This window comes from Trichechus manatus, unplaced genomic scaffold (assembly GCF_000243295.1).
Source record: "Trichechus manatus latirostris isolate Lorelei unplaced genomic scaffold, TriManLat1.0 scaffold00044, whole genome shotgun sequence".
Taxonomy (NCBI): domain Eukaryota; kingdom Metazoa; phylum Chordata; class Mammalia; order Sirenia; family Trichechidae; genus Trichechus; species Trichechus manatus.
Window position 1 is genome coordinate 12475207 of NW_004443980.1, and position 26070 is coordinate 12501276.

Below are 26070 nucleotides of genomic sequence, written 5' to 3' on the forward strand. Positions count from 1 at the left end.
TTTTTAAAACCACCAAACCTGTTGCTGTTGAGTTGATTCCAACTCATAGCAACCCTATAGGACAGAGTAGAACTACCCCATAGGGTTTCCAAGGAGCGCCTGGTGGATTTGAACTGCCGACCTTTTGGTTAGCAGTCAGTTGCTTTAACCACTACACTACAAGGGTTTACAATATATGGGGGGGGTATATATAAGATATAAAAGGTAAATGAATGTTAATAGTGCTTCTGTCTGGGTAGTAGAATTTCAAGTAATTTTATTTTGTTTTTGCTCATCTGAATTTTGTCAGTTTTCTAGTGACTCTACACATGCATACAGACTCTCATACACAACGTATTTGTAATGAGAAAACCAGTAAAGTTTACTATTAAGAATTAAAGTGAACTGGAGAAAAGTCTCTGCTGTATAGAAAGGAAAGGCTTATATTTTGGTCTCCGAAAAATAAGTTAATATTTAAATTATGAACGTATTAAAAATATATAAAATAATAATAATAGATACAAACTAACAATTAAATCTTTACCTTTTTTAGTCTAAGCTTTGAAGTATTTCACTTTAAAATGACGCTACAATAAATGCGCCGAAGGACCAAAGTAACGCCCGATACCTGTCTTGGTCATCTCGTGCTGCTGTCTGACCCTCCTGTGACGCAAATACCACAGCTGGGCGGCTTTAACAAACAGAAAGCTGTTTTCTCACAGTTGAGGAAGCTAGAAGTCCAAATTCAAGGTGCCGGCCCTAGGGGAAGTCTTTTTCTCTCCGTCAGCTCAGGGGGAAGGGCCTTGTCTCTTCAGCTTCTATTCCCTAGTTCCTTGGAGATCACCATGTTGCTTGGTATCTACCTCCCCCCATTTCTGCTTGCTGGCGTGCTTGTTTAATCTCTTCTATATCTCATAAGAGACTGACTCAAGACACATCCTACACTAATCCCGCCTCATTAATATTTCAGAGACAACCCATTCCCACATGGGATTATAACCACAGGCAGAAAGATTAGGATTTACGACACATATTTTTTGGGCACACAATTCAATCCATAACAATACCCAAAGCTATTATATTACTGTTGTGTTTGTTGTTGGTGTTTGTATGGTTTTTTTACCATATACTATACAAAATCCTCGCTGACTTCTTGTAAATTACTCTAAACCAAGGATACTGACCAAATCCTTAGGATTGCCAGTCAGTTTCTTCCTTGAAGTTCATCATTTCTGCATAGTAACAGATTCCTTCAACTTAATTCAACAAATATCACTGAGGGTCCACTCTTCATACTTTCAAAAAATATTGGTTGCCCATTTACTAAGTACAGGGCACTGTGCTAGGTACTGGGGCACTGCTGCTGTGTAGAGAAATGATTATAGGTAGAGTGATCACATAATTGGAGTCCCAGGCGGTGTAAACAGTTAATGTGTTCGGCTGCTGCTGGTGAAAGATTGGAGTTCGAGTCCACCAGAGATGCCTCAGAAGGAAGGCCTGGTGATCTACTTCCAAAAAATAAGCTATTGAAAACCAAATGGAGCATAGTTCTACTCCAACACACAGGGGGACACCATAAGTCAGGGTCAATTTGATAGTAACTGGTTTTTCTTGGGGGGAATGACATGATTTTAAGTCCAAACAGGGACACTGGAGGGGAAAGGAATCACTGTTACTACTACTGCTGGGACAAGAGGTGCGCCCTGGGACCATGCAGAGATCTGGAGAGGGTGGGGAAGGGACACTCCCAACCCAAATGCTCTCATGAGCTCATATCCCGTACTTCCAGCTGCCTTTGCAATACCTCAAATCCAACATTTCTAAAGTACAAGTCTTCCTCACACGCCAGTGCTTCTAATTCTTTATGATCTCTAATTCTAGCATCATTCTTCTTCTGGTCATCCAGACTTGTTTAACATTTTAGCTCTCTTCTATATGTGAAGATTCGGCTTCACATATAGAATCCCCCTTCTCCCTTCAGAATGACTCTGTACCCGTTTCCCTCCCTTTCCCCATCACCTCAGTGGTTCCACTTTATCCCCACATACTTGGGATGTGGCTGGGCTCCCGCTGCTTCACCTCTTCGCCTTCTCATCCCTCACCATACGTGGTCCATACTTAGTCTTTCTGGAATGCCGCCTTCTGGAGTGTAGCTTTCCTCTCTCACATGCCCGCGTCTGCCAAACCCGGAGATTATTTGTGTCCGTCTTGTTCTTCGCTGGCACGGGCCCCAGCTCTCTGCCTTAGAAATCCTTCCCTGTTGCATAGACCATGGTTACAGCAAGTCACACATGTCCAGAGGAAGTCTGTGGCCACCTAACAGCAGCAGGCAGCCAGGCCCTGTCCCTGCTGGTGCTGCTCCTCTTCTGGACCCTAGGAGGCTTCCTGCCTTGTCTCTCCACTTCCTTCCATGGCTTGCAAGAAGCACTGCCCATCAGGCCTGCCTGGAGACCCACTGGCTCCCGGATGAGCTGGGTCTGTCAGTAGCCCTCAGAATGGAATTCAGTCCCAGTGCTCTGCAGCCACTGGACATTCATTCTCCAAAACATTTTTCAATCGCCAAGGATAGTAAAAGGTGCCAGGAGGACATTCAAGAGAGGCAGTCTACGATGGTGGTTAAGATTCTGGAGCAAGACGGCATTGGTTCAGATCCCAAGTCTACTTCTTACTAGTTGTGTGACCTTAGGCGAGTCATTAGCCTCTCTATGCCTTGTTTTCCTCATCGGTAATATGGCTATGTACAGGTACTGACCTAGGGTTGTTGTGTTAAATGAGTTCATATTTGCAAAGTACATATGGTCAATACCATATAAATGTTTGTTAAGTAAAACCCGAAACTTGTTGCCATCAAGTCATATCTGACTCACAGCGACCCTGAAGGACAGAGTAGAACTGTCCCATAGGGTTTCCTGGGCTGTAAATCTTTATGGAAGCGGACTGCCACATCTTTCTCCCACAGAGCAGCTGGTGGGTTCAAACCTCCAAATTTCTGGTTAGGAGCCAAGTGCTTAACCACTGTGCCACCAGGGCTTCTTAATTTGTTAAGTAAAGACGACCTAAACAGAAGGCAGCTAGGAGAGACACCATAACCATATATGCATATCTCCAGCACCTAAACCACACTGAGTTTTCACCTGCCTTTTTTTAAAGGGTCCTTTTTATGACCTGTAATGAGTCCTCACCTGTTTTAATCTTTGCAATTGGAAATCTTAGAAAACTCCATTCTTGGGTTGTCTCAGGACAAAATGTCTACTTGCCAGAGTCCAGCAGTTGAGCACCAGTGAGGTGAAATGTCTCAGCATGTAAACCATGGCCGCGTTGTGATGAATCGCCACGTCTTGGCTGAGGGCAGGGCCCTTCATGTCTGCTTTCAAGTTGTCTCTCTGACGCTGAAGCCTGTTGGGCCTCCAAGGCCTCCCTTGTGCAGGCCCTGAACACCACAGGCTGCTGGGAGAGGGCACAGGTGGGTAGGAGCCCACGACCCTAGGGACTGGCGGTGGCAAGCTTCACAGCTGATTAGATGAGTGAGGCCTTGGGATCTCTCATGCACAGAAAATTCCTGAGATCATGCTCACTCTCGGGGGATCGGTAGACACTCCATTTTCCTGGAAACATGAGAAATTTTGAAATTACTCACCACTCATTCTTGTCATTCCTTTTCTGCTGTTTTTCTCCCTCTGCTTTCTCTTTTCTCCTAAATCTTATTGGCATCAGAAATCCAGGATGAATACATATTGTCTGTACCAAGTTGACTGCCTTTGTATGAAGGGAAATTCCAAGTCAGGGAAAGGGGCATAAAGAAGGCATAGCATTTTGGATTAGGAAGACACTGTAAAGATCACCTACTTTAAATCCCTCTTTTTGCAAATAGAAAAAAAAAATTGAAGCAAGGAAATACAGTAAGTCAGTGACAGTCAGAACTGAGTCTTCTTTGTCCGAATCCACCATTTTTTCCACTCTCCCAGGCTTGCGAGTCATCCCTTCAGTGATCAGCCATTGGGCATCTGGTGTGTGCCAGTCACTGGGTCATAAAAGAAAGTGTGAGTGGTATTTCCAAACTCCTTGCTCCCCCAGTCACAGCTATTATCTCACGAAGCATATCTTGAAGGTTATTGGTGATGGCATATGGTTTGATGGATTGCTTTTGGTACTTTGAAAGGATGTGAGTAAAGGACGAGAAAGTAGCAGATTGACATATGGACTATGGTCTAAGGGGCCCCAGATCTCATGAAGGGTGATGTTTAAGATGAGGGTCTGAGAGCAAACAGCAAAACAAGGCCACAGAACAAGGAGGGTAGAGAAGGAATGAGAGCCTTGTAGTGTGGTGTTGGCAGAGTGGGAAGTGACACACTGAACCTTTGCCATGAAGGTCTTGTCGACTGCCCCACTCGCCTTGCTCTAGTAGCCATTCCTTGGAGGGCCATAGGGGAAGTCACATGGTGGTGGTCTTCCCATCTCCCCATTTAGAGTGTGCGGCAGAGGAGGAGGGGTGACCCACCGTGTTATTTAATGAGGTTTTCAGCTGTTGGCTGTGCTTACATAAGGTCTTTAAAATGACACATGAATTTCTTTGGTTTCTTTTTATTCCTTTTTTAATTATAAGGCTAACAATGTAATAACATTGCCATAGAAAATTTAGAAAACAAAAAATATGTAGTATTTGAACACAACCACTTTTCTCATTTTTGTGTACCTACTTTCATGTGATTGCAGTCAAGGTCCTGTACCTAATTCTTGAGTGGATTCTGTTCCCCGAATGTGTATGAAGCACCTGTTCTGTATCTAGTCAATCCTGTGAGTAATAAAAATGAGTAATGACACAGTAGTAGTGACACAATCTATTCCTACAAGTTTATAGCTTTCAAAAGCACTTTCTCACATGTGACATTTGGTCCTCACAACAACCCTGGGGGATAACCATAGGGTATTATCCATGTTTTACATAAGAGAAAGTTAAAGCTTAAAGAGAAGCCCTGCCTGAAGTTATCCCATAAGTAAATAATGGTGACAGAATTAGAACACCCTTTCTGCTCAGCCATGCCACCTCTCTTACTTGGATATGATGACTGCCCTATAGGAGTCAGCTGCTTTGTTGAGAAAACAAACACAGGTGAAAGTCATTTCTACCCAAATGTGTAAGTGGTCAACTGCCACATAAATGGCGTAGAAAATGCATCCAGATAAGACAGACTTGTAAGTGGCCCAGGACAAATGCCTCTGAGAGATGTGAGACTTGTGCTGTGCGTAAAGATGTATGTAAGACGTGGTGAGGGAAAGGCAGGGAGGAGAAGGCTTTCTAAGAACCTAACTGGACATACATGTAACAGGGATAGGACTTTGGCTGTGACATCTGACTTTTTCCTGTGGGTTGTTGGAAACCATCTGAAGATTTAAATCAGACACTGACAAAATGAAAATGACCTGTAAAACCCTAAATTTCATTGCCATCGAGCCGTTTCCAACTCATAGCGACCTTAGAGGACAGAATAGAACCGCTCCATAGGATTTTCTTGACTGTGATCTTTATGGGAGCAGATTGTCAGGTCTTCCGGTGAGCAGCTGGTGGGTTCGAACCTCTGAGCTTTCTGTTAACAGCTGAGCACTCAACCACTGCACCACCAGGGCTCCTTGATGGAAGTAACATTTTGGAAAATTGATGTGATCACATAAGGTGGATTGATCAAGGAGGAGACCAGATGCAGAAATGAAGCAGGAGGTCCTTTCAGTGCTCCAAGTATGAAACGGGGAGAATGGATACAATAGCACTAACAGTGGAAATGGACAGGTAGCAAGGGCATGAGAGACTTTTCACAGAGACTTGATAGACTTTGAATGTAGGGAAATCTTAAAAGCACTTGAATCAGGAAAGGTGTGTGTCAGGGTTGTATCCTTTCGCTATATTTATTCCATCTGTATGCTGAGCTGGGCTATATGAAGAAGAATGCAATGTCAGGATTGGAGGAAGACACATTAACAACCTGTGATATACAGATGTTACAACCTTGCTTGCTGAAAGCAAAGAGGACTTGAGGCACTTATTGGTGAAGATCAAAGACTACAGCTTTCAGTATGGATTACATCTCAACATAAAGAAAACAAAAATCCTCACAACTGGACCGATAAGCAACATCATGTTAAACAGAGAAAATACTGAAGTTGTCAAGGATTTCATTTTACTTGGATTCACAAAGCCCATGGAAGCAGCAGTCAAGAAATCAAACAATGGATTGCGTTGGGCAAATTTCTGCAAAAGATCTCTTTCAAGTGTTAAAAACCAAATATATCACTTTGAGGACTGAGATGTACCTGACCCAAGCCATGGTATTTTCAGTCATTTCCTATGCATGTGAAAGCTGGACAGTGAGTAAGGAAGACCAAAGAAGAATTGATGCATTTGAATTATGGAGTGGGTGGAGACTATTGAATATACCATAGACTGCCATAAGAATAAACGAATCTGTCTTGGAAGAAGTACAGCCAGGGTGCTCCTTAGAAGCAACGATAGCAAAACTTTGTCTCACGTACTTTGGGCATGTTATCGGGGGGACCAGTCCCTGGAGAAGGACATCATAATTGGTAAAGTAGAGGGTCACTGAAAAAGAAGAAGACCCTCAATGAGATGGATTGACACAGTGGCTGCAACAGTGGGCTCAAACATAGCAATGATTATGAGAATGGCGTAGGACCGGGCAGTGTTCATTCTGTTGTACATAGGGTCTCTATGAGTTGGAATAGACTCAAAAGTACCTGACAACAATAAAAGCACTTAGAGTATGAGAGAGAATGAATCAAAGATAAAATGAAAGTTTCCAACCACTGCAAGTGAAAGAATGATGGTGCTACTAATAGATACAGAAAAGTTAGAAGAGCATACAGTTTGAGAAGTGACATGAATTGGGTTTTAGACATAGAAGTATAGAATATTAGACAAACCATATCAGGAAGAACTTAGATTCAGACCTTTTTTTTTTTTTTTTTTGGTATAAGAACTTTTATTTAAATGAAGCATCACACAGAAGCCCAGTATTATAAAACAGATAAAAGCAACGGAGGGGTCGGAATTCCAGAGATCTGCCCCCGTGGACCTTCCATGTTGCTTCTGTAGAGCTGTTGGGGCTCCAGGGAGCTTTAGAGATGATTGACCCAACCCGGCACCCTCATTTTTAGACTGGTGACCTGAAGCTTGAAGATGTTGAGTAACTTGCCCAAGGTCAACCAGTTGTTGCTGGAAGAGCCAAGGTTAAAACCAAATATGTAGTGTCTCTTCCATCACTTTGAATTTCCATCAAATTCATTTTGAATTTGAATTGGACAATGGTAAATTCAAGAAGGCAAGCCCAGTGGTCAATGGATGATAAGTAACAGAAGCTTAAAGAATCAAGTTTGATGATAGTTGAACCCAGGAGAATTAAAAAACTCTGAAAAAAAAAGAGGATAAAGAAGAAAAACTGGGGACTGAGCCTTGACAAGTACAAAACTTAGAATATAAGGACAAGAGGACAAGAGTAACCTTCTCCATGTGCACTGGGCAAATAGAGGAAAGAAAAAGCTGGTGAAGAGAAAGGAAAATTTAGAAGGAAAAAGACCATGACCTCTTATGTGTTAGAAGCGAGTGAGGTAGATGGTTTAAGAGGAGTTGATCAATGCCGTCAAATATCACATGGTAAAAGAACTGAGAAACTACTCTTTGGAGAGAAAGGCATCACTGAAAGTCTTTCAGAGGGCAGTTTCTTAGGGCAGTTGACGAGAAAGCTGAGATTTTCGGTAGTGAGGTAGCAGACACAGTGGGTGCACACCTTGTACTCAAGAACTTTGCAACAGAAAGATAACATCACTAAAGATAAGGAGGCCACAGGACTAATGAAATAAAAGAATATTAAAAGGAGAAGCCATATTCTTGGTCCTTGGATATTGGGGAGGAACAAAAACAAAAAACAAAGCACAATTCTAGCTCAGTAAACTATCGATAAAGAGTTTTCTAAATTTGCTGTTCGTAAAAATATAACCAGTGGCTAAGAGAAGGGAGGAGAGGGCTTTTTGGGAACATGACTAGACATAGCATATAAAGGGCCATGCTGTTTTGGTAGAATTGACCACAAAATGCCAGGTCGTGACTTCTGACTTTTCCTATGGGTCGTTGGAAAGCATCTGAAGACATTGACTTGATGTCACATCTTCTCTGATAATTTCTCAAGGTAATGGATAAAGACTCTTAGAGGGGAAATTTCTGACTTCAAATAACTAAAACTTTAAGACATCTAAAAAATCTCTGTGATCTCTCTTCTAATTATTGAGAACCTCTACTCCAGCACTTTAAAGATTCCTTATAAATATCACAGAGATTAGAGTTAAAAGGTAAATGAAGAAAAGATTTATTACATAATCTTGTTCATTCTCTTGCCAGTGCCAGCTTGTTACCTGGCGTGTATTTTCTAGTGTGGTGTGCTTGGTACTGTCTTCCTTGGGAAGACTACTTCATAATGCAATAGATCTCACTGAGAGGAAGCTCTTGATTCCCATCCAGAGATGTCCTTCCTGCTGTATGCTTTGTACACCGTTAGCAATTTATCCTCAGAACCTTTTTCACCTCCCACCCTCACCCACACTTATCTACTTCCCATTTGCAATCTCTAAGGATCTGAAACATCTTTTCCAGAACATCTAGCAGGCACATCCTTCTTCAGGGCACATTACATCTATCAGGATAAAGAATTTTAATGTGATTGCATGATAAAGGATCTTCAGAATTTTAGATTGTTCTGCATTTCCTTGAAATCACATTCCTGTGAATGTCAGTCATTTATCCTATAACCTTCTCATCTCTAGTGCCTTTCACCTCCACTCTGCTTCAATTTCTAAATCCCATGGCTACATCATAGACATTCTTATTCCTTAAGTGTTCTAGATCTCAAATTTTGAATCCAGACATTTCCCTATCACCAACCCTATTTCCAGCTACCCGACTCTTGTTCCAGTAAACTAGTTCTTTGCTATGGTTGAAACCACCTGTCCAATGCATCTGTGTCCTGTTTATCAATATGCCACTCTCTTTTGTTCCACTTATTTCCTTCGTGGTCTTTTACTTCATTTATTCTCTTTCAGTTAGCAATGTTTGCAATTTCCTCATCCCTTTGTCCCGTTGAGGGTTAACCAAACCAGTTGCTGTCGAGGCAGCTCTGACTCATGGTGACCCCATGTGTGTCAGAGGAGAACTGTGCTCCACAGAGTTTTCAATGACTGATTTTTGGAAGTAGATCACCAGGCCTTTCTTTCCAGGTAGCTCTGGATGAACTCGAACCTCTAACCTTTTGGTTAGCGGCCAAGCTCATTAACCATTTGCACCACCCAGGGACTCCCTTTAAAGGTTAGGTATGATAAAATATTGTCCCCTAATTCACCATCACCACCATATCCAGTCCTGGAGCAATATTTCTTCTCCTACATCCAGACTGCTGGATGATTCTGGAGAAAAATTGTACAGATTATGGATTGCTGCCCCCACCAGTTCATGGGGTCTACTGTCTGCTGATCTATGGGACTGTCTCTCTGGAAATCTTGCTGTGTTTTTCCTCCATTACTTATCTCTTATTTCTTCGCAACCTCTAAAGCTACACTTGTTTCTTCAAGCCTCTTTAGTTTCCATAAGTGATTTTGCATAGACAAAATAAAGGCTATCAGGCAGAAGCCCTTCATGTCCCTTCCCCAGTGCATTCTGTATTGATCCACGTCCATCCTCATTTACCTCCTGCCGTCTGGACAAAAAGAAAGTAGCATCCTTTGTACTGAATAAGGCTAGAGGCTCTCCCCAGGTCTCCTGCTCACTGTGGCCACATTCACAGAGAATATAAAACAAACATGCTCAAGTCTCTCCCACCTCGTATCGCGTGTTATGAAAGCTTTCAGTTGCTTCCACATCATCAGCATCCATTGACTCTTCAGTCCTAAGCAATCACTCCCTTTTTGCCTTCCCTCAGTCAAAGCTACAAGAGATACTATCAAGGTTTGTCCAGATATTTTCCTTGAAGTTGAGGTTTTATTTTTCATAGGGCTCATTTTTAATTCAAGTATTGATCAGCATGATTTTCTCTTTTTTTGTCTTTGAACCATTTATTGAATCATCTGCAGGGGCAATGGCTATGTAGAACTGTTTAAGACTCTGGACAACAAACATACAACAGTGAGACAAGTGTAACAGAGTATTTTAAGAAGGTACTGGAATCCATCGCTCAAGATTTCCCAAGAAAACAAGTCCCAAACAACTCCCTATGTTTACTTTAAATAGCCGGATTGTCGTTCCTTTTAGTTTAAGCGTAGGTTATTCCATTTCATGGTGTTAGTAATCCATGTGCACACTGAAGTGTTAGTAATGGTGCAGATTTACCCTTGTTGGCCAAAAGAAAATCCAAGGCTTTTCTATTTTTTGTATGTACTTAGGCTAAGAAAGGTTTGTTGTGTTCCCAGAGTAAGGGCTATATTACTTACTCTGCCATCCAAAGTTAAGTACAAATTTTTGATGACTACCTCCAGTTGCTCAACTCCTGTGGATGGAGTTACTATCCTCAGAAGTTGTTTCTACTATTATTTTTTTTTTTTTCCAAGAAAGGTTTTATCCCTGTGGACTCTTTCTAAGAAAATATAGTTAACTGAGGGTGTTTGGAACACATATGCTTGGACTGGTCTAACTGTTAATCCCACAAAATATATTCAAAAGTTGTTCAAATTGGTTGTGATAACAATAACTTAGGAGAACTAAACTATAGAAATAGGGTAGTGATTGTCCCTAGTAAAGCTCAGAAATTAAGCAAGTATTCTTTTTAGTAAGGGAAAATTGCAGGCTAAGTCAGAAGTATATAACCTTAAACTCTAAATAGGACAATATGACCAAAGTAGTCAAAGGAGAGAATGACAACCAGTGATTTCAGGGACCCAGGAGAACCTTGTTCTTATGGTCTGGGAGGGAGCTGTCTACACGGTGCAGTCATCAACTTATTTAAAGGACCTTGGGTCAGCAGACAACTTCCATGGACAATCTACTTCTGGAGGTCCTCTGGAGAAGCTCTGTTTAATGTTTCTAATGATGAAACTTTCCCATTCTGATAAGATCCCTTCCATTTTCCAGGGATTTTTGGGGGGGGGCGGGTAATAAAAACAATGCAGTTATTCAGCAAGGGGCAAAGCCTTGCATAATTTAAGATTCAATGTTCCGGTAAAGTGTTTTCCCCAAATATTAAATAGATAAGTTGGAGTGTCCTAGGTAGAGAATATGAAATCTAATTGTTTTTTAGCATCTGGAGTGAGTGTTGTAGCTTTCTAACAAAGAGAAGTTTTCAGCCATCCAGAAAATAAGCAAAGCGTCCTGTAGAGCCTGGTTCCAGCCTTGATTATTTTTTTCAAAGTTAGAGATGAAGCATAAACTGGATATTTCCTCTGATATCCGTGAAAATGTTCTTCTGAGGGTGTTTGAGGAGTCTTTGAGTGGTGCACATAATTAAGCTCTTGACTACTAGCGAAAGGTTGATGGTTCAGACCCACCCAGAGGTGCCTCAGAAGACAGGTCTGGCCGTCTGCTTCTGAAAGATCTTGAAAACCGTATGGAGCAGTTCTCTGCACATACGGGGTCGCCATGAGTCAGAATCGACTTGACGGCAACTAACAACAACGAGGGTGTTTGATATCATGGTCAAGTTGCTTTTTCTGTGATGGATTGTTTCCATGGAGGGTTTTAGCAAGCATCCATTTGAGGTTTTGTCATGTGCTACCTACCCTACAGCCGCAATGACAACACCAGACTTATCTGCATGAATCTTACAACTTGACTTAAAAAAAAAAAAAAAGATTGCCATCAAGTTGATTCAGACTCATGAAGATCCCCTGAGTATGAGAGTAGAGCTGTGCTCCATAGGGTTTTCAATGGCTGATTTTTTGGAAGTAGATCTCCAGGCCTCTCTTCCGAGTCTCTTCTGGGTAGACTTGAATCTCCAACCTTTCAGTTAGCAGCCAAGTGCATTAACCCGTTCGCACCATGCAGGAACTCCTCACAACTTGACTACCATCTTTTTTTTTGGAATTAGACCCTATTTTGTATATCTATAATGGAATCCTTGAACTTTTCCATGGATTTGTCTTTCTGCTTGATAAGCGGTTCTTGTTTAAGGACTTTAGCCTGTATAGCCTGTTCAATACAATGATCTGCTAAAGCATTTTCTCAGAGAAGGGAGTGCTCCACAGAGAATAAGTGGAAATATAGGGGTATTAAGTCTCCAATTCAATTCAAGCTGACTTTGAGGACTGATAATTGGAAACATAAACATATAAGACGTTTTTTCCCTCATACATCACAAAATATTATGCTTTTGATTTTTCAGCCATTTAGAAATATAAAATCCAGTCTTACCTCAAGCGCCCAGTCACAGGGCAGTGTTTTGACAAGCCCTGGCATAAAACATACAAGAAGAGGGCCTAGGTCCAAGGCTTGAAGAATGTCAACATTTCAAGGCCAGGTGGAGAAAATAAGCATCTGGCAAAGGAGACAGAGGGAGCAGTTAGAGTCATATGAGGAAAAGCCAGCACAGGGTGGTGTCATGGAAGCCAAGAAAAGAGAGTAGGTTTAATGCTACTGTGAAGTCTAGTTAAAATGAGAGGTAAGACTTTATATAAATGATGAAAAAGAGCAAAAGCAAAACAAGCAGCAGGAGAAAAAGCAAGATTAAACAAAAATATTTACCAAATTGTGTACCTAGAAATCAGAGGTCTAATTATCTTATACAAAGACCTAGATCTAATGACCTTATAAATTCTAGGATAACAAAATAAATTCAGCAATAAGAGTTCAGTGAAACCAGCCAGAGGTCAAATTGTTGTTGAGGCTGACATAATGGTAGCAAATCAGACAGACACGTTGAATTTCAGCAGCAAGGGCCTAGTAAGTACAGTTGTGGGCCTGAGAGTTCCTGAAATCCTGCCAAAGAAGGGTCCTCAAATAATATTGGTGGATCTCTATAATTGTCAGAGGATCATCAGGTCACTCAATACCTGAAATAAAGAACACAAAGATGAATTGTTATTGCTTACTTTCATAAGGGAGAACTATAGTGGTCAGGCACAGTCTCTCCAAGTGGAGCAAACTGCTAATACTGTGTAGGGTTTTTGGAAAACATGGAGCTCAGGGATTGGTGAATTTCATCAGTGAAGGTTACAAGAGTCTGGAATGTGATTTTATCCTACTTTCAGTCTAACCAATTAATCTGTTACAGTTTCAGGGATGTTAGCAGGAGACCCTAGACTCCTGGATCAGAGACAAAGGGCCCTTATTACTCAGGGCACAGCAAGCACCGGGGACAACACAGAGGGCCCAAGTAGAAGCCTGCACATGCAGGAGGTTGCATTATAGGAAGGGGTCACTGAGCTTGGGAAATCCACCTCTTCTATATCAAACAATAAGCAAGCCTTCTCTTTGTCCCAAAAGAGACATCTGCATTGCTTGCTGCACACACAAACCTGATAAATGGAGCATATAAAGACTGCCAGGGCCTTGCTTCTAAGTTCATAACCTGTACATCCTACTTCCAGATATCTTGACAAGGTTATGTCATAGAAACCTTAAGCTCAACATTCCAAAAACTGAATGTACCATCATCATCTCCCATACTTTGCTTCTTTCCCTATTTTCCTGTTCACCAAGGCATCCTCGATATTTTTCTCATCTACTCGTTCACCAGATTTTTTTTTAATTCCGTCTCCTAAATATCTTTAAGTTTGTACTCTGTGCACCGTTGTCTTGGTTTTGACGCTCATCATCAAAAGGTAATCTAATAGACTATTATAAAAGACTCCTCCTACCCCGTATCCTTGCCTCAAGTTTCAGTTGCCTCCAAACAAACGTCTAAAGATGCAGATTTGTTCATATAACTCCTCTACTGAAACTATTCACAAGGTAAGCGTTCCAGATAAAATCCAAATTCCTTATTATGATCTACCTACTTCTCCAGCTTCACCTTCTGACATTTCATGTAAGCTTTCTTGTAGATCTTTTTAAAAATTGTTTTCTGATCGCTGGATAAGCACACACACACTTCTTGCCACTTTGGACTCACTATCCCTAAAAATTTAGCATTCCTTAGCATATAATAGGCCCATAATATATGTATGTGGCATAAATATTTATTAGATGGCTGAAAGTAAAGACAGGCTTAGCTTAACTACAACAGAGATTTAGCTTGGGGGCTTATTTAGTTCTACATTCTCTTGTGTGTGTTCCTTTCCCCTTCACCAGTCATGATGATGGAGCTCTTTAAACCAACACTGGATGGTAATTTAGATTATAGGCACTAAGTAAAACACATTGAGGAGCAAGGACAGATACTGCTTATATCTAGTTAATAATTTATAGACTACCTCAAACTTGCAGAATACCAATAATTTTAATTCTGTTATTCAGTTGAACAACACTATTATAAATATAGCCAATTCAAATTAACCTTATTTTCTAAGGAACCCATGATTCATAAGTAATTAAGACACTCCCTCTTTTGTTATAGTGAAAAAAGACTAAAGCATAGCATATAAAGTGACTGTCTGAAATCACTATCCTGTCTTATAGCCCTTAAAACATATCCAAATTAACTTTAATTTTTATTTGTCGTTGGGAACAACTGTATTACATGAGAGTTTACCCATCTCATTAACTGTGATGTTGTCAGCAAGAGTCAGAGCTTATATCGTGCCCAAGGCAGGCTTAGCCTTCAGGGCACTTAGTAGTAACTCTTTTAAGTGGTCACAAGCTAGTCCATTCCACTAAATGATATTATAGACCCATGTGTCTATTTAGCATACTTGGATGTTCCTTTTACTGTCAAGGAAATGATATTTCCTGTCTTAGAGATTCCTTATGTCAGTTTATTACAATATGCAAGCACTCCTTGGAGCTTACTTGATCAGCTTACATCCAGTCCTGTACCAATCCCGGCATAGTTCTTCTTCTCCCTCCTAGAAAAGTCAGGAAAGCAGCTCCATCTCCATCCTGGACAGAACTCACAGAAGTATCTAGAGGCTGATGTGTCTGCCAAGCCTTGGGTCTCTGTCCAGCCCAGGACTTCTGGGTTGTTGTAGGAGCCTTGCAGAGAGGTGTGTCTCCTTCCAGAGTCACTGCTGATGACCATGGAGGAGTACACCATTTGTGGTCAGCAGGGCAAAGGCTACAATATTCAATCCCAAGAAATATTTCCATAGAAAGGTGGTCTTAGAACTCTATTATTTCCATTCTTAATTTGCCCAAACCTAAAACATCATCACAGCATCAGGCGATATCTGACTCTTGTAGACATTGTTGATTCAGTAGCATTTACTGGGGCCCTGTTCAACGTCCCCCTTTCTTTATGATTTCAGCCATGGACACGGGGACAAATGCCTAACAGCATTCTTGGGTGGTCTCAATATATCCCTCCATTGCCATTTCCTGCTGACTCCTTAGTGATACCTGCCCTCTGTGGTCCATCTCCCTCACTAAACCTGCCATCCTCAACTGTACTATGGCCCCAGGATACCACTCAGTCTTGGCAATTAATTTGGGCCTGTTGTCTGCTAAACTCTTGTGAGTAATTTCATTTGGCCTCAATTATCATTCAGGCAGTGAACAGATCATGCTATCTTGTAGACGCTGTTTCCACTCATCCCTTGGGTTCATTATTTATATTTTTTAAAAGTGATGTAGTCATCATCCTACTTAATGTTCTTCCAGTCTCTTCCTTCCTAAACCTCTTGTGTTTGTTGGGAAACCTTTACAGAGCCCCAGCCTGCACTCTGCTCAGCAGTGTTACCATCCCAGGCATGGAGGTTCAGTGTCATATTCCTGCAGAACCTGTTTGTCCTTAGAACATACCACTAGCAGAACTCAGCGGCTCCTTGACCCTACTAGCACAGAGAGATGAAGGGTACACACTATCCTCCTCTCGTTTAATTGAGACAGCCTAATCAGAAAACACCATATCCTCTTTCATCACAGAAGGAATTCCTAGTCCTTTCCTTGTAATTACTCTTTATAAAATGTTCTAATCCTGTGTACACAAACTTTTGAGTTTTTTTCTTTTTTAAAGTTCTACATTGTGTTTCCATTGAGCTGGTTCCTAAGATCCTTTTATTAAAGTATAAGAGCGTCTTTCAGCCCCAGTGACCTTTTATGTCCAGCTGGCTCCAACTCCATCTGACCCCTGTCCACATGGCCACACTGTAATCATAAACCTCAGGTCCCAGTTGATACCCTCTGGGCAACCAAGATCTTCTCTCTGATCTCTCATCAGATCACTGTAATTCCCTCAATTCAGTACCTTACCATCTTCACCTCTCTCTCAGTCTTGATCACTCAGTCTTCAGCTGATAATTCTTACCCTTAGAGGAGCTTCCAACATGCTCACCAAGTATTTCAACCACGATTCCCCAGAAGAGCCTTTTCTCCTGGAAATTTCTAAATCCCCCTGATCATGAAGATGGCGGAGGACTGGGCAACGTTTCATCCTGTTGTACCTGGAGTCACCATGAGTAGGAGCTGACTCAGTGACAACTGACAACAGCAACAACAGCCCATAGGTCAAGTTCAGTCCACAGATCTATTTTGATTGGCATGCACTAAGTTTATGCTTTTATTTGAATACCTTCAGATGGGATTTGTGCTCTTTACATGTTCAACATGATCCCCCAAATTTCTCATACCTGGCCAGTTTTGTTAATTTGTATAAACTAGCTAAATATCTATCCCATAACTAGTTCCAGGCCTGGTAACACCTGCCTCCTCTTTTTTGTCTGCTTGGCCTGATCTCCCTATCGTTTATTCTTCCAGACTATTTCTCACCATCTAATGGAAACAACATCTTTAATTCTTTGCTCATGATATTAATCATTCTTTCAGACCCGTTGTTCAATGAGCTACTCCCCTCCAAAATCATCCATGACTCTACGGCTTTGCTCTTTCCTATGTGCAGGTCTCTGATTATTAAATGACTTAGTACTAAAATCATTATCCAGTTTGAGTCCTAGTATCAAGTCTGGGAGGATGTGAATTAAATCTTTGTCTCTGTTTTTAAATTTAAAAAGACCACAGAAAGATCTAAAAATAGTCTGGCCTCAGTGTTTCATGTGTCATTGGCTTGTTATACAATTCTTCATTTTTAGTTTCCAGGAGGAAAGAATTTCCCAACCTTGGCTTTATCTACCTTTTGCAGTTGTGTATAAGGATCCATACCTACTCAGCTTCCATGTGCCCGACACTCATTCTGCCTCACCTTCCAATAGGCCCTGCCCCTCACACACTCACACAAATTACCAGGATACTATTACCATCAGTCTGCTGTATGCTTTTCCAGAATCATGTCCATTCATATTTGAAATAAAACATGTTAAAGTAGTGCCAGCTACAGTCAAATATGGTTTTTGCTAGCAGAGTTTAATCAAAATATGGACAAAAGTCTAAGATAATGTGTGGCAAATTTGCCACTTGTACAGAGAATTACTTAGTTTGCTGGGAGTAGTTGCTAGGAGCCTAAATTTTAGAAATACTTTTCTTCTGTTGGACCAGTACATCAATTATTTAAAAGTGTCAGTCCTCTGTTATAAATGGAATTGATGACCTCCTTTATATACAGAGATTAAGAGACCTGGAAGATTTTATGGAAATGCACAGAATCTTCATAAGCACATATATGTCTTTTGTTTTTTAACTTCATAGGAAATCAATGTGTTGACAGTCGCATTGGTCAACCAAGACCGAGAGAACAATATTGAGAAAAGAAGCCAAGGTTTAAAATCAGAGAAGGAAGCTCTGCTAATAGGTAAGGAAATTCTGTTTTCTTCAATAATTCTTAGGTAATTTACTTAAATAATATTTAAGTAATTCACCTCCAACTTGTTAACAATTAAAAAAGCTTTACCTTCTGCTCAGAGATGAGATTGACTTTGTTCAGGTTATTACATATATTTCAAATTAGTGGAGTAAAAACTAATGAGGGTTTTGCTCTTATTTAACCATGTATCAGTTGGTTATCTGACATAAAACTGAACTCAAAAGAGAGATTAATTTGCATCTCACATATTACAAGCGTAAATTTTAAAATCTGGAAATGTCACTTTCAGCCTGAGGCCAGGTTGGATTCAGTTCTAAAGTCCCAAACCAGAACAGATCCCCAGGTCCAAAGCAGCATGGAATTTGATATTAATCTCTAACCCCCATAAACCAGTAAACTAGTGACCATCGATTTGACTTCAACTCATGGTGACCCCATGTGTTTCAGAGTAGAACTGTATTCCATAGGATTTTCAAAGGCTGATTTTTCTAAAGTAGATCACCAGGACTTTCTTCCAAGGTGCCTCTAGGCAGACTTGATGCTTGAACCTTTCAGGCTAGCAGCTGAGTGCTTAACCATTTGCACTACCCAGGGACTCAAATTCTAAGGTGACTCCCGAGGTCAGACCTTAATGCTGATGATATAGGGGCATCTAGGTTACCAGTGCTAGTATAATGCAGGACAGTCTAATCCAGACTTCCCTGCCCAAATTTGGATCCATTACCCAAGACCAGTAAAACATACTGGCTGTTAAGGAAGAGGAGAGAAGAAGGAAGGCAGTTACTGTTCCCCTGAAAGCATTCCAGTGCCCCCACAAAACGCATCTAGGTTGGATTTTCCTGGTCTGGATCAGAGACAATGCTCCAACTGTTCTGTCTATAGTCATCATCAGCAGATGCAAAGTAGTACTGTTCTGTTCTCACAGGGAGGGTTCTCAGTGAGGGTGTGTTGGTGATGGGCCTGTGACCCCACCTTGGAGGCTGTTGTCTCTGTCTCTGCAGCCCTCAAACCCAGAGGAAGGGAAGCCACACATCACTCTGGATGCACAGCATTGATTCCAGCCACCCCTGGCACTGCCCCTGGTGTGGGGTTCCAGGTTCAGACCAGCTCCTCTGGGGCATGGTTAAGAGTGAAGAATGAGGCCATTGTAACTATTAGACAAATTGTTTTTTCCAGAGTTAGTTATCTGGCAGAAGGAACACCTGGTTGCATTTTCTAAATACTGCTTGCACTCCCCTCAAAATGACAGGTACACCAGGACCTTTAGAAGCTGGCACAGAAGGAATTAAATTCAAAACATAGTCCAAACTTCATCCATCATATATAGATTTTTCAACTACAGGGTTATTGAATATGACATCAGCTTAGAGATACCCCAAGGAAAACCAATTATTTTTTTCTCACTGATGATATACAGCTGTAATAACATGCCATCCACAAACCTCATAAGACATGCTGATGGGCTGTCGTTCCAGGAACCCAAAATGAACCCATATGGAGTTGCTATCTGCTTTATTCTTCTATTGGAAAATGGGATTTCATCCATAATGCTTTTAAAGTATGAACAAAACACATAATAATCTGCAGACAACTTTCCCTGTTTAAGTCTGAATAATAAGAACACTTGAAGATTTTTTTTTAAAATAGGAGAGGTTCTCCAGTTTATTTCCTTCCTCTCAAAACAGATTGCATCCCCTTTTATGTTCTTCTTGGAGAACACAGTTCATTTACAATGTCTCTTAAATGGTTATTAAGTTATATATATATATATATATTTAATCAGCTACCTCTAAATTTAAAAAATGATATGTTTTACACACTGTAGGTTAATGAGAGTAGATAGGAGGGTTACATTTATATCATGTCACTTCTGCTGAGGTCTTCAGTATTTGAAAAAAATAATGAAATTAGATAATTCAAGTATATTAGATAGAAAAATATTGCTACTAAAATTAGATACTGAATTATTAATTAGATACTAAAATATTACTAGTAAGTGAAGGATCGTCAATAAAAAGCACAACCGACTTTCTCGCTGTTGGTCATTTGAGCTAGTCTACTTATATTAGCATTTGGAGTTAAGGGTTGAATAAGAGAAACAAGGTGACATCCATTTGGAAACAATATATGAAAATGTTTAGATAGAAGGGAGGCTGGAGATTTAAGTCTTTTATTAAAATGAGCCTAGGAGTTTGATTTTTCCCTTCACTTCTCTATTATCTCTCAACTTTTCTCCGTATTTTACACTACTTAATGCAAGTTTTACTACAGATGTGACCTCCTGCCCAAATCCATCTCCATAGCACCTATGTACTTACACTCTTTTGTAGTTAAAGAGAGAATAATCTTCCAAAAGAATGCCATGGTGGAGGGGAGTTTCCAAGACTGCCAAAATGGACCTTTCCAAAGGATGCATCTACACCTACCTTTAAATGTGCCTCTCTGCTAATTGAGTTTGGCCATTTATACTTTGTACATACCTGAATGTTGAGATCATAAGTATCTCTCCTGAAGCTTCTGGAATCTAGATATGGACTGTGGTGGAGGCAGAATATGGTTCCTGAACTGCCTAGTGTCAGGCACTCCTGTTCTGAATTGTACAGGAAGAGCTCCTGTAGTAGAATGATTCTGGGAGTCCCCTGGACTTCTGATACATCTGGAGGGGGTCAGTAATACTCTTTGCAATTACCCTGAAATCTGCCTTTGGAATAGTTAAACCAGAGAATACAGTGGGCCTGTTCTAAGCCAGTCTAGAAGGCCAGGAGCACAGCATAAAAGTCTCCCTCAACTTGGAAATACTAATTGGCAAAATCTTCATCATATCTGGGTGTTAACAGTATATGCTATATGTGGATATATTCAGATGCCCCAACACCTTCTTGGGGCACAGAAATGTTATATAAGAAACGTACGTGGCACAGATCTTGATTACCTGAGAGGGAAGAGAAATGAGAAATAAACTATTCAAGACTAGAACATCAGAAACAATGAGCAATCCTGGTTATTTGTGATTATTTGCAACACTGATTTATCTGAGCAAAAGTATGGATTCTTTTCAGACATTCTCATGATGATTTATAAAATTGGAGTCTTTATTACAAGGCATATAAGTTGGGTGTCTATTATATAGGGTCTGTGGAAGTTCAACCATCCTGCCAAACTTTCTTCTTGACAATTAACAGGGATTGGATGCTGGGTTCCAACTCAACTAAAGTAAATAGGCCCTTAGGAAGTACTTTATTGTTGTGATTTCAGGGTTATTTTGCAGTCAATCCTTGTGAAGATTGGTTGACATATAATAGGATCTAAAAGAATTTGATTTCCATGAAGCATTGCAGGGTAGCATTTTATGTCTCACAACTCTGTAGTAACCAAAGGTTAGATCAGCTTGACAATGCTCAGTGTCCATGTCAGAGCTCCTAGTTCATTTCACATATGGCCCACGTGTTAGATTTGGCATACAGTGAAGTTATGTAGGATATAATGAGTCAATACTTTTGATTTAGGACCAAAGCTCTGGAACTGTGTTTGGCTCAAAACCACTTTTAATGACGGAAAATGGCTCAGTTTTTTTTTTGTTTTGTTTTTTTTTTCGTTTTTTTTTGTTTTTATTGCTAGGTTAATAGCTCCGAGAAGACGTTGCCAGTATAATTCTGGGTCCATATCACTCCATCTTCTCTTACTTTCTTAATGCTATCACAATAGATTTCCAATCCCAGGAACTATGACTGGCACCCTGCTAATGCTACTCATTATTGTAAATCCCATCGAGCTATAGTCAACGACTGCCTCAACAACTTTGAGTGTTTATAAAGTCACACTTCTTCAGAACCTCTCTGGTCCCCTGAGAACTGTTCTCAAACTCTGGTTTTTTTTTTTCTTTTTTTTAACATTTTATTGTGCTTTAGGTGAAAGTTTACCACCAAATTAGTTTCCCATTCACTAATTCATACACAAAGTATTCCATGACGTTGGTTGCAGTCTCCTCAATGTGTCAGCACTCTCCCCATTTCCACCCTGGCTTCCCCGTTTCCATTCCACGAGTTTCCCTGCCCCTTCCTGCTTTCTCATCTTTGCTTTTGGGCAAATGTTGCCATTTTGGTCTCAGATAGTTGATTGTTCTAAGGAGCACATTCCTCGAGGGTGTTATTGTTTATTTTATAGGCCTATTATTTGGCTGAACTGTGATCTCCAGGAGTGACTTCATTTCCAGGTTAGAAGGGTATCTTAGGGCTATAGTCTCAGGGGCTCCTCCCAACTCTGCCAGACCAGTATGTCTCATCTTTTTTATGAATTTAAATTTTGTTCTAAATTTTTTGCCCACTCTAACAAGGTCTTTCTATCGTGTTCCTGGTCAGAGCAGTAGATAGTGGTAGCTGGGCACCATCTAGTTCTTCTGGTCTCAGACTAGACAAGGCTGTAGTTCAGGTGAGCTGTTAGTCCTTTGGACTAATCGCTTCCTTGAGTCTTTGGTTTTCTTCACTCTCCTCTGCTCCAGATGGAAAGAGACAAATGGTTGTAACATAGATGGCCTCTGGCAAGCCTTTAAGATCCCAGGCTCTACTCACCAAAGTAGGATGTAGAACGTTATCTTTATGAACTATGTTATGCCAGTTGATCTAGCTGTCCCCCAAGACTATGGTCCTTGGCCTTCAAGCCCAGTAACTCAGTCCTGTGAGATGTTTGATTATGTCTAAGAAGTTTCCATAACTGTGCCCACTCTGTACTCTATTATATCTATGAATATACATGCAGCACATACAAATATGTATGTAGAAATAGCCACAATCGTACCTACATATGCTCATGAGTGTGTTCCTGTATGACCTCTCACACCTATTTAGCATACATACCTACCTACGTATCCACTTGTAAATTATTGTTTGTTGTTACAGGATTGCATATGTTATAGTATTTACTGTAGTTGCCCTTTATTCGTGTGTTTCTCTCAGTGTCTTCCTTTGTCTTGGCCACCTTGTGCTGATATCCTCCATGTTGGGTATTGCCTTTCTCTTCACCAAAATTAGCATGTATCTTCTATTTAGTTAGTGATTCTCCCTCCCCCTCCCATTAATGGCAACCATTAAGGTATGTTTCTTTCTGTGTGTAAACCTTTTCTTGACTTTTTATAATAATGGTCTTATACAATATTTGTCTTTTTGTGATTGACTTATTTCTCTCAGCATAATGTCTTCCACATTCATCCATGTTGAGATGTTTTGCAGTTCATCATTATTCTTTATTGTTGTGTAGTATTCCATAGTGTGTATGTACCACAATTTGTTTATTCATTCATCTGTTGATGGACACTTAGGTTGTTTCCATTTTTTTTGCTATTGTGAATAATGTACAATGAACATGGGTGTGCATATGTCTATTCATATCACAACTCTTATTTCTATAGGGTATATATCTAGGAGTAGGATTGCTGGATCATATGGTATCTCTGTTTCTAGCTTTTTAAGAAAGCGCCATACTGTTTTCCACAGTGGTTGTACCATTTTACATTTCCACCAGCAGCATATAAGAGTTCCGGTCTCTCCACAACCTTGCCAGCATTTGTTGTTTTCTTTTTATTTATTTTTTTGATCACTGCCATTATTGCCAGGGTGAGATTGTATCTTCTTTCAGTTTTGATTTGCCTCTCTCTAATGAGTAATGATTGCAAGCGTCTTTTCATGTGTTTGTTAGCCACTTGAATGTCTTCTTTGGTGAAGTGTCTGTTCATGTCCTTTGCCCATTTTTTGATTGGATTGTTTGTCTTTTTGTTGTTGAGGTTTGAAGTTTTCCATAAATTTTAGGGATTTGACCCTTGTCAAATGTGTCATTGCCAAAAATTTTTCCCGGTCTGTAGGTTCTGTTTTTACTTTTTTGGAGAAGTGTTTTGGTGATCATAAGTATTTAATTTTTAGGAGGTCCCAGTTATCTAGTTTATCTTTTGCTGTTTGTGCACTTTTAGTTATGTTTGAATGTCTATGCCATAAATTAGGACCCCTAGCTTTGTCCCTATGTTTTCTTCCATAAACCTTATAGTTTCTGGTTGTACATTTAGATCTTTGACCCATTTTGAGTTAGTTTTTGTGTTTGGTGTGAGATATGGATCCTGTTTTATTTTTCTCCAAATGGATATCCAGTTTTGCGAGCACCATTTGTTAAAAAGACTATCTCTTCCCCATTTAATGAACTTCGACACTTCGTCGAAGATCAGCTGTGCATATGTGGATGGATTTACTTCAGGGTTCTCAATTCTGTTCCATTAGTTTATGTGTCTGTCGTTGTACAAGTACCAGGCTGTTTTGACTACTGTGGCTGTATAGTAGGTTCTAACATCGGAAGTGTGAGGCCTCCTACTTTGTTCTTCTTCTTCAATAATGCCTTATCTGGGTACTCTTTTCTTTCCAAATAAAGTTGGAGATTAGTGTTTCCATCTTATTAAAAAATGTTGTTGGAATTTGCATCAGGATTGCATTATATCTATAGATTGCTTTGGGTAGTATTGACATTTTCACAATGTTGAGTCTTCCTATCCATGAGCATGGTATGTTTTTCTGTTTATGAAGGTCTCTTTTGGTTTCTTGTAGTAATGCAGTAATGTTTCTTTGTATAAGTCTTTTACATTCCTACTTATATTTATTCCTAAGTATTTTGTCTTTGAGGGGGTGGGCTATTGTAAATAGTATTGTTTTCCGGATTTCCTTTTCCAAGTTCTCTTTGTTAGTGTAGAGGAATCCAACTGATTTTTGTATGTTGATTTTGTACCCTGCCACTTTGCTACATCCTTCTGTTAGTTCCAGTAACATTCTTGTGAAATCTGGGATTTTCTATGTATAGGATCATGTCATCTGCAAATAAGGGTAGTGTTACTTCTTCCTTACCAATTTGAATGCCCTTTATTTCCCTCTCTTGTCTTATTGCTCTAGCTAGGCCTTCCAATACAATATTAAATAAGAATGGTGATAAAGGGCATCCTTGTCTGGTTCCGGTTCTCAAGGGGAATATTCTCAGTCTTTCTGTATTGAGAATAATGTTGGCTATTGGTTTTCTGTGTATGCCCTTAATTATGTTCAGGGGTTTCCCTTCTATTCCTATTTTGCTGAAAGTTTTTATCAGGAAAGGGTGTTGGATTTTATCAAATGCCTTCTCTGCATTGGTTGAGATGATCATGTGATTCTTTTCTTTTGTTTTATTTATGTGGTGAATTATGTTGATTGATTTTCTAATGTTGAACCATCCTTCCATCCCTGGTATGAATCACACTTGGTCATGATGTATTATTTTTTTGATATGCTGTTGAATTCTGTTGGCTAGAATTTTGTTGAGAATTTTTGCATCACTTTCATGTGGCACATTGGTCTGTAATTTACTTTTTTAGCATTGTCTTTGCCTGGCTTTGGTATCAGGGTTATGCTGGCTTCAAAGAATGAAATAGGGAGTATTCCTTTTCTGTGTTCTGGAATAGTTAGAGTAGAATTAGTGTCAACTTTTCTCTGAATGTTTGGTAGAATTCTCCAGTGAAGCTATCTGGGCTGTGGCTTTTTTTCATTGAGAGTTTTCTTTATGACCTCTTCAGTTTCTTCTTTTGTTATGGATCTGTTCAGATTTTCTACCTCAATTTGTGTTAGTGTAGGTAGGTAATGTCTTTGTAGAAATTTGTCCATTTCTTCTACATTTTCAATTTGTTAGAGTAGAATTTTTCATAATATTCTGTTACGATCCTTTTTATCTCGGTTGGTTCTGTTGTAATGTCACCCATCTCATTTCTTATTTTGTTTATTATTTGCATCTTCTCATTCTTTCCCTCTGTCAGTTTGGCCAGTGGTTTGTCATTTTTATTGATCCTTACCAACAACCAACTTCTAGTCTTATTGACTCTTTCTACTGTTTTTCTATTTCATTTATTTCTGCTCTAATCTTTATTATTTCCTTTCTTCTGGTGACTATGGCTGCTTTTGCTGCTCCTTTTCTATTTGTTCTGGTTGTAGAGTTAAACTATTGATTTGGCCCTTCCTTCTTTTTTTGATGTGCGCATTTATTGCTATCAATTATCCTCTGAGCACTGCTTTTGCTATGTCCCAGAGGTTTTGGTGTGTTGCGTTTTCATTCTTGTTTGATTCTAGAAATTTTTTATTTCATTTTTAATTTCTTCTGTTACTCAGTGGTTTTTATTTTTTTTTTTATTGTACTTCAGGTGAAGGCTTACAGAACAAATAGTTTCTCATGAAACAGTAGTACACATATTGTTTTATGACATTGGTTAACA

General features: G+C 40.0%; 1 protein-coding gene across 1 annotated transcript in view; it reads left to right on the plus strand.

Moving 5' to 3' along the window:
- The window catches only part of ENOX1 (ecto-NOX disulfide-thiol exchanger 1), a 331173-nt gene that overhangs the window by 281611 nt on the left and 23492 nt on the right, over positions 1-26070 (plus strand). Inside the window, exon 13 of the mRNA XM_004376606.2 lies at positions 17696-17798. Within this exon, the coding sequence (XP_004376663.1) occupies positions 17696-17798 (103 nt within the window). The remainder of the gene's footprint in view (positions 1-17695; positions 17799-26070) is intronic.